Source organism: Marmota flaviventris, chromosome 14 (genome assembly GCF_047511675.1).
Source record: "Marmota flaviventris isolate mMarFla1 chromosome 14, mMarFla1.hap1, whole genome shotgun sequence".
Taxonomy (NCBI): domain Eukaryota; kingdom Metazoa; phylum Chordata; class Mammalia; order Rodentia; family Sciuridae; genus Marmota; species Marmota flaviventris.
The window spans coordinates 49,909,661-49,919,085 of record NC_092511.1 but is presented as its reverse complement, the minus strand read 5'-3'; the positions used below and the strand labels follow the sequence as shown (position 1 = coordinate 49,919,085).

At 33.0% G+C, this 9,425-nt stretch overlaps 1 protein-coding gene across 1 annotated transcript in view; it reads right to left on the bottom strand.

Moving 5' to 3' along the window:
* Positions 1-259: 259 nt before the first annotated feature.
* Pex13 (peroxisomal biogenesis factor 13) overlaps positions 260-9,425 on the bottom strand; it is a 34,073-nt gene continuing 24,907 nt past the window's right edge. Inside the window, exons 3-4 of the mRNA XM_027934420.2 lie at positions 4,633-4,758; positions 260-2,605 (exon numbers count right to left, since the gene is read on the bottom strand). Coding sequence (XP_027790221.1) covers positions 2,307-2,605; positions 4,633-4,758 — 425 coding nt within the window. The 3' untranslated portion in view covers positions 260-2,306. The remainder of the gene's footprint in view (positions 2,606-4,632; positions 4,759-9,425) is intronic.

Sequence of the window (9,425 nt, the reverse complement as noted above, 5' to 3'; positions counted from 1 at the left end):
GAGAATTAAATTACAGCAGATGGGGTAGAGAGAGAGAAGATGGGAGGGGAGGGGAGGGGGGATAGTAGAGGATAGGAAAGGTAGCAGAATACAACAGTTACTAATATGGCATTATGTAAAAATGTGGATGTGTAACCGATGTGATTCTGCAATCTGTATTTGGGGTAAAAATGGGAGTTCATAACCCACTTGAATCTAATGTATGAAATATGATATGTCAAGAGCTTTGTAATGTTTTGAACCAATAAAAAAAAGTCAATCAAGCTTAATATATTTTTATTTCTCTAGTAAAAGTTCACAGTCTATAAAATAAAGATTTAACTGCAATTTGCTCTTTTTTCCATTAAAGAAAGCACCAAATAAGGATAGCTCTCTTCAAGTTAATGTTTAATTGCTACACTGACAGACTAAATCAAATACCTAAATGACAAGGAATTTATAGTCCTTGTTACTTTTTTCTTTCTCGAATAAATAAAATGTCATCAGATAAATTAGAAAATTGTTTCCTTACTATGACTTATGATTTATTTAACTTAAAATTTGGTTTCTATAAAGTAGCACTCTTCTAGAGTTTTAATAGAAAGAGAACTGTTAAACAAAGTTAGAAGTTAGATATCACCTGCTGTATAGTGTACTTAACCAAAGAAAGGTGAAATTGTTTTCCTTCATTTTGTACTATACTCCTTTCCTTATACATCTTTAACAGCTGTCACAAATATTATCTTAATTCCTCAACTTTTCTAACCTAAGTAATGCTGACAAAACATTTATTTATTTCTAGCATTCAATTTAGATATCTCAAGACCAAATGTTAATAATTTGTTTTATTAAAAATGTGCTTCAAGAACAAAATTTCCATAAATTAGTCTTTAACAATTCAAAGAAGAATCTTTAATTGTAAAACAAATGAAAAACAATGAGAAACTTTTACCTTTTTAATTTGAGGGCTAATATGTATATATTAGAAAAATAGGTATAAGATAATAAATTTTACTACATGTACTTATTTTTTTTCTGTACAGGGTAAAGATTTCCATTTTAAATAATATGTTTGTTACCATATTGTCATTTCAAAAAAGGGCTTCCTAAGAAGCTGTTAGCAAAGTTGTATTCTGGGTATATAGATATAGTTTAATCTGAACTATTCTTGAGTTACTTGTTTGAAAAACACAAATCTATAAGAAAGATAAAAATACTAAATCACAATTTTTATAAAAATTTTTGACAATATTTATAAATGTATTCTTGCATACCTATATTCCTGATAGTATTAATCTGTAGTATGATCACAGCAAGTGTATGAATTTTCCAATTTTATGGGGAAATATTCAGTGTACTAAAACTTGTTTAAGATCATTATTAAGCATAAAACAAACAAATAGTACTATTACATTCTAAATGGCAAATGAATATTTTATTTATAGTTTCAGGAGTAAAAACTAAATCTAAAAGAAATGCATAGTGAATATGACACATTTTCAGTGTTAATGAACATCCAGAATATGAAATTTCTGCCCTAGGTAGAAGCAGAGACTATATGAAAAGATTAAAAATCATTACTATTAGAACTGATCATATTATTAAGTACAAACTCAAAAGACTTGAGTCTTTGTTGGAGAAAAATGTAAATCTTTCATATCTTCTGATTTGTCCAGAATGAAAACTAGTTGTATTGCAAAGGATAAAGAATTATACTCTATCATTCTAGAACCATTTCCTTCATTAAGCTTCTAATGACCTTTTCAAGTTGAATTTTTATAAATACAAGAAAAGATAACGTCAACTGTGGGTAAAAACATACTACTACATAAAGTAAACCTAACACTGGATAAAACACAGATCAGAAAATTTTTATTATTCAGTTTACTTAAGAGTATAAACCATTAGCCTTTTTGCCTGTTTTCATATTTGTTATCACCCAATTTCTAAAGATTTCAATTAATCTAGAACTTTTAGAAGCACTAATGATTCCTTATGTTGTAAACCATGCGTTCTACAATTCATCAGTCTTATTTTTCAAATAAATTTAGGATTTAAATATGATGAAAATGACAGCTTTCCATAATCTTAAAAGCCCACCTCATGGTCCAATAAATTGTAAAGTATAACCAGGTCACTCGACCAACTAGTGTAAAATACATAGAACTTTAATAATTCCCATTTAGAACTTTAATAATTTCTAGCAGCAAAACACCTGGAATAGATAATAACAAATATTTTCCTTCAATTGAAGATTAATTTTTTAAAGAAATAATTTTAAAAAGAATTCCAAAGTATTGTTCAACTGCACTCAAATATGAAAGATATCAAAGATCTTGTTTATCTCCACTTTTCCCTGAGGAATCAGGTGCACTCGGAACCTTATTAGTTTCAACAAAAACAGATTCAAAGGCAGCTTCCTGTTCATCCAAAGAATTGGCAGCCGTGGCTCCTTTAATTAGTGTTGGGTTGGTAAAAGATTGTTGCTGCTTAGAAATTTTACTTGATTCCACCGTTTTTCTACCTCTTCTTTTACCAAGAATTTTGACATAATTCGCAGGTATAAGTCCTGTTGTTTGACCATCAAGACTAGCCAGAAGCCAACCACGCACTTTGGGTTGTTGTTCTGATGGAAAAAAGACAATTTTGTAATTATACTTTGGATATCCAACAATATTAATGGTAAATGTTAAGTAAAATCTATATTGCAATTTTATAAATAACATCTGAACAAATAGTACATGCATGTATATTCAAAATCAAATGCTGAGTAGGCTTAACAGTTCAGGATTTTTTTTTTTCTTCCCCAAGACAGGGTCTCACTATGTTACCTAGGCTGGCCTCAAACTTCAGGCTCAAGCAATCCTCTTGCCTTAGGTTTCCGACTGGGCCTACAGGCACACATCACTATGCCTCACTTTAAGTCCATTCCTATATTTTGTATTTTTTTATTTTCTACTATTTCTTTTTGACTTGAAGAATAAAACAGTAAAAGTTAACCTCAGCAGGTCCACTTATAGTGTAAGCAGATTCAGTTCTCTCAAAAATCTAAAAACATCAGTGTCTTTTTTATTAAATTTGAATCTAAGGAATATCTAATACTTTTACTCATTTGGGTAAGTTAGGGGCAAGATTAGAAAGTAAATGTATACTTTCTCTCTTTTAAAGAGATAGGATTGCACTATGTTGGCCAGGCTGGTCCTAAACTTCTAGTCTCAAGTGACCAAGTGACCCTCCTGCTTCAGTCTCCTGAGTAGCTAGTAATTCAGGGACATGCCAACAACACTGGTTTTTAAAGACACATACAATTTTATGCAGTCAGTTTTCCTTATGTAACTTTTGGCTCAAATATAAACTCATTCCATGTGATTGTGATAACTAATCCTGAAGATAGTGAAAATTAATTTTAAAGATGGGAAAAATTTGAACATTGAAGGTATTTTTTTTTTCCTATGTAAAGAGTGACTAAAACTAGTAAGCAGCAAAGAAAGTTTCCCTTAATATATACTCCCATGGAAAAGTTAGCCAGAGTGGTTAAAAGCATAGGCTCTGAAGTCCGACAAACTCAGACTCATAGTCCAGCTCTACCAAATTTTAGCTTTCTGTACTGGACAATTAACTCATTCTATGTTTCCTCACTTGTAAAATAGGGTTAGGATAATAAAAGGTGACTTTCTGTAATAATCGTGAAGTCCCCACAAACACATTTTTTTTTTTTAAATTTTTTAGTTGTAGTTGTACCCAATACCTTTATTTATTAATTTCTATGTGGTACTGAGGATCAAACACAGTGCCTCATATGTGCTAGGCGAGCGCTCTACTGCTGAGCCACAACCCCAGCCCCAAACACACACATTTTTAAGAAATAAATTCACGAAAATCCTGGTTGTTCTTCCTGAAGAAAAGTGAATGAAAAGATCATTTTGTCTGAAGTCATTAAAAACTATTAGTGACCTGGTCCAAAAATAAATCTGAGATATGTATGAATTTCTTGCTAAGGTTCTCAAATACTTTATAATGATAATTCTTAGGATACTCATGATAGAGTTTCTTTTTCCTTTTTTTGTGGTACTGGGGATTGATCCCAATGTCTTATACATTCTATGCAAGCACTCTACCACTAAACTAGAACCCCGCTCTTTTTATTAAAAAGTTTTGAGACAGGGTCTTGATAAGTTGTGCTGGTTGGCCTTGAATTTGTGATCCTTTGGCTTAGCCTCTCGAGTGGCTGAGATTGTAGGCACGCACCACCATGCCCAACTCATGATGGAGTTTCTGAATTAAACACTATTCAAATAATGAAAGCCAAAGGACAGAGACCCTTAAAAGATATTAAATAATTCCTTTGGCTTACTGGATTTGCTACATTTAGTCCTTAATTCATACTGTTGTGTGGGGATTAAAAGAATTTGTAATTCAAGTGTTTTGAGTTTACAAAAAAACATGTCAATGAAATATTATTGGAACAGAGTGGTGGGGCATTTCTCCTGACTTCTTCAGATTTGGAAGGTGAAAAAATAATACAAAAGAGAAATTCCAGTAGCTACCTCAAAATTAACTAACATGAACAAGATCCTTTGTTGCTGTTTCTAATACTATATTTATAAATACTAAAAATTCAGATGTGATTCCAATTCATTCATGATTTGTTACCTTTGAGAGCTAAGTTTAGCATATCACCAGCACGGAAAGAAATTTCTTCTTCAGATACAGCAGCAAAATCATATTCTGCTCTAGCAACTACATGGTCATCCTCACCATTTGCCCAGTTGATGTTGTCTATAAGCCAAATTAAGAATTTAAGTTAGTAAAACATGCAAAAGGAAAATATAGATCTTTTACTGTCTATGGCTTATAATTGCATAAATATAAATTGCATAAATTCATTTACCAAGAAAAAAGTCTTTCATTCCCAAATAAATTTTATAGTGAATGCTATGTTAAGTAAACAGTGTATTCACTAGGCTATTTCTTATGAACTTTATCCTTTTTGTTGAGCTAAAAATTCTAGCCCCCTTGCTTTAAGTATTTTAGATTTTGCAGGCCAAAAGCAAAATATAGAATGTTATGATGAAATCCAAAATTGTAATAATGAGTTTTCTTTCTTTTTGGAAGGGGGTAATATAATTCTACTACTAAGACAGATGGAATATTTTGGGGTGAGGGTAGTATTTTGCTTCATTTGGACTAGACTGCAATACTCATTTGTTAATGCTAAATTAAATGATATTTTAGGTATTTCATCTTTGTCAGTGTCTTTTCACACAATAGGTACTGCCAAATCCTGATACCAATTCATTCATGAGCATGTGGTGTTAATTAAACATATGCATTACTTGGGAGATTAATAGTCTAGAATATAATTCTGTCAAATTCTTCCCTTGATTTTGCCTTTTACCAAGTCATTACATTGCAGATTAATCACTTTTGAATAAAGACTAAGTGCAAGCTCCTCAATTACACAGTTAAATGGATTCCTAAATATGGAATTTTTCTTTGCATTAGAAGTCTAAAAGTTACTTCTGGCATTGTAGTTTGAGTTTGGAAAATCTATCTGCTGCAAATTTGTGTGGGACTTGAGATATCACTTCTTATTTTAATTTCTGACAGTCTGGGAGATGTATAAAGCAGTGACATTATTTGTAATTCAAATAATGTGAGCACTGTCAAAATAACTTTACTCCAGTGTAAGTTTTTACACACAGGTACTATTCTATTTTATGGTTTATGTTTAATTCATTAAGGATATTATATAAGTTAATAGCAAAAGTTTATTGTTAAAGCCATTTATGTTTAATAATGGTGACTGAGGATGGTTTTGTTTAGGAAAATTTCAACCTTGGCCTCAATTAAAAAATAAGTAGGGCTGTGGATGTGGCTCAAGGGGTAGCGCGCTCGCCTGGCATGCGTGCGGCCAGGGTTCGATCCTCAGCACCACATACAAACAAAGATGCTGTGTCCGCCGAGAACTAAAAAATAAATATTAAAAGAAAATTCTCTCTTAAAAAATAAATAAATACATACATATTTAAAAAAAAAAAAAAAGTAAATAAAACAACCCCTGTTAAGCTCCTGAACTGCTGTATAGTAGGTAAAGTCAGAATCTTCAGTTTCTACATATGAAAAACTCACATAACTAATAATAGTTATATCATAAAAGTAAATAAATTTTAACTTGATACTATTTATTCAATAATACCTGATAAGTTCAAATATTTTCTGCAACATCCCTGCTGTAAATTTTGTCCAACTAATCTGCCTTCTGCTCTACCTATATTTTCACACCATCAGGTGCAATACATCTTAGTAGATTCCACCTCAGTTGAATTAGTGTTTCAATTCAACTATTTTTGCCTGTAGTTACACCACATAATATTCACTGAGGCTAAGTCACTTCAAATTCATCCATATTCCTCAAAACAAACAAACAAACAAACAAACAAGAAAAACAAAATAACAAAAAACTCGGCACTATCAGCATCTATCCGGTCATTACAAGTTTAGGAAAAATATTCAAATAACTTGCACTTTCTTGTTTTCTAAGTGCTGGGGATTAGACCCAGGGCCTTGTACATGCTAAGCACATACTCTACTACTGAGCTATAGCCTCAGTCCTTCATTTGCTTTAAGTTGGCTATGCTGTTCCAAATGCTATTAACTCTTCAAGAAGTTGTTCCTACTGAAAGCTAGTAAGTCTTTAACGTTAACTTTTTCTGGACATATTTCTTGGCAGTTGCAATCACCATCAGTAAACAGCTTTCCCTGATTGGCTAACAAATGAACTTTTCAGAAAGTTATTTTAATTGCAGCCTCATTTTCCTTTTCCTTTTTTGTGGGGGAGGGTAAGGAAATTTGCTATGATAACAGATTTCTATTTGTAAAGTTCCTACTGTTTCTGAGCATTGATTTTGTGAATAGTGCTCAGTCTGGTAATGATGTACATTATATTTATTTTAAAAAGCTAGAGTGTCACTGCATAGTAAGTAGTGCTTTACCATCTAATTCAATAACAAAATAATCCATACTATACATATGACATTCAAAATCTACTTTTCTCATGTGTCAAGTAAGCACTTGTGAAAAAATTTTGTGTTGTAACAATGTATGTGGCACTCTACATGCTATCAAGTTGTAACTAATTAGGAAGATCTGTAATGTACAGAAAAGAATATGAAGCAATGAGAGTATCACAGATGGTCTCTGTGAAAACTACTCAACTCTGCTCATATAACACAAAAAGCAGCCATAACAATATATACAATGAGTATGGCTGTTACGATAAAACTTTACTCAACATGTGCTAAGATTTGAATTTCAAATCATTGTCAAATCAGAAATTTTTCTGATTTAAAAATATTTCTTTAAATTTCTTCCAATTATTGAAAAAATATAAAAAAATTCTTAACTTATGTGTTATACAAAAACAGGAGCAGGCAAGATTTGGTCCATAGGCCATAATTTGCAGACCCCTCTTCTAAGTAGGCAAAGTCATAAGACCCAAGTTTCCTCCATTTCATTTACAAAAATCTCTTTGTATCATGACCCATTTCCCCTTCTTTTGACCCTGCTTTTTACCTGTTTCCTTAGATCATATTCTCTTCTACCTCCTATAAAAGGCTTTTTCTTTTTTTTTTTTTTAAACAATCTCACTCATTTTTTTTTTTTAGAGAGAGAGAATTTTAATATTTATTTTTCAGTTTTCGGCGGACACAACATCTTTGTTTGTATGTGGTGCTGAGGATCGAACCCAGGCCGCAAGCATGCCAGGCGAGCACGCTACCGCTTGAGCCACATCTCCAGCCCGTAAAAGGCTTTTTCATCCTCTGTCTCTTCCTGATCTCTAATCACTCCTTCTCTACGACTTCTTTTACCCTAAAAACATACTTCAGATCTAACTTCTTAAAAGACAAAACAAAAAGCTGAAAATAACTACACTGACAAACTATTCTTCTTCTCTTCTATTCACTGTTCATCTTTCCTTTTAAAATTTGAGTTTATTTATTTTGGGTACTGGGAATTGAACTCAGGGGCACTCAACCACTGAGCCACATCTCTAGTCCTATTTTGTATTTTAGAGACAGGGTCTTACTGAGTTGCTTAGTGCCTCACTTTTGCTGAGGCTGGCTTTGAATTTACGATCCTCCTGTTTCAGCCTCCTGAGCCATTGGGATTACAGGTTTGGGCCATCGTGCCTGCTGAGTTTATTTACCCCTTCCGCTCTTCAAAAGTTTCCATCTTGGACCTAGCATGTTTGAGGCACTGGGTTTGATTCTCAGCATTGCATATAAATAAAATAAAGGTCCACTGACAACTAAAGAAAAAACCCTATCTATCTATACATATATATAAAATTAAAAAAAGTTTCCATTTTTTCCACTCTACCAAAACTACCTGCTGGAGCTTGATGTCCTCCAACTACCAAATCTAATGATCTTTTTTCAGTTCTCATTCTTATTATAGCACTTGATATCATTCATGATCTTTCTTCCTGATCTTAAAACTTCCTCCTTCCACTTTTGGTTTTATAATGCAGCAAAAACATGGTTCTAATTTTGTTCTTGGTGATTTCCATCTTACCCTCAGTTATGGTTTAGGTATGAGGTGTCTCCCAAAAGCTCATATGTGAGACAATGCAAAAGGATTAAAAGGTGAAATGTTTGGGTTATAACAGCCTTAACTTAATCAATTCATTAATCCACTGATAAGGATTAACTGGGTGGTAACTGCAGGTGGGCAAGGGTATGGCTAAGGAAGTAGGTCATTGGGGGCATGGCTTTAGAGTTTATGTTTTGTCCTGGTGAGGAAAGCTGTTTCCTGGTAACATATCCTGAGCTGCTTTCCTCCACCACACTCGTCTGCCATGATGTGTTGTCTCTTCTTTGGCCCAGAGCTATGGAGCTGACCATCTATGGACATGGGCACCAAATAAACTTTTCCTCCTCTAAAATTGTTCTTGTCAGGTATCTTGGTCACAATAGCAAAAAAGCTCACTAAAACATCCTCTCTTCTTTCCTATTTCTTTACCATTGTAATATAATCCACTTACTATTTCTTCTATCATTTCTTTTTAAAAAATATTTATTTTTTAGTTGTACACAAAGATATCGTATCTTTATTTTTTAATTTATTTTTCTGTGGTACTGAGGATGGAACCCAGGACCTCACATGTACTAGGTGAGCGCTCTACCACTGAGCCACAACTCCAGCCCCTTCTTCTATCACTTCTATGTACATGACTCATATATCCCTTTGCAATTTTGCTGCTCACTATGCCTCAAACACTTTTCTCTCTAATAGCTGTAGGACTTATTCCCTCACCTCCTTCAGGGAGCCCTTTTCTGACTATATGTAGCAATGTAACCCCTCTTCTTCCTCCTGATACTCCCTAACATTCTTGCCTGCTTTATAATTATTATTTTTTCCTATAGCACTTATTACCTTCCAGT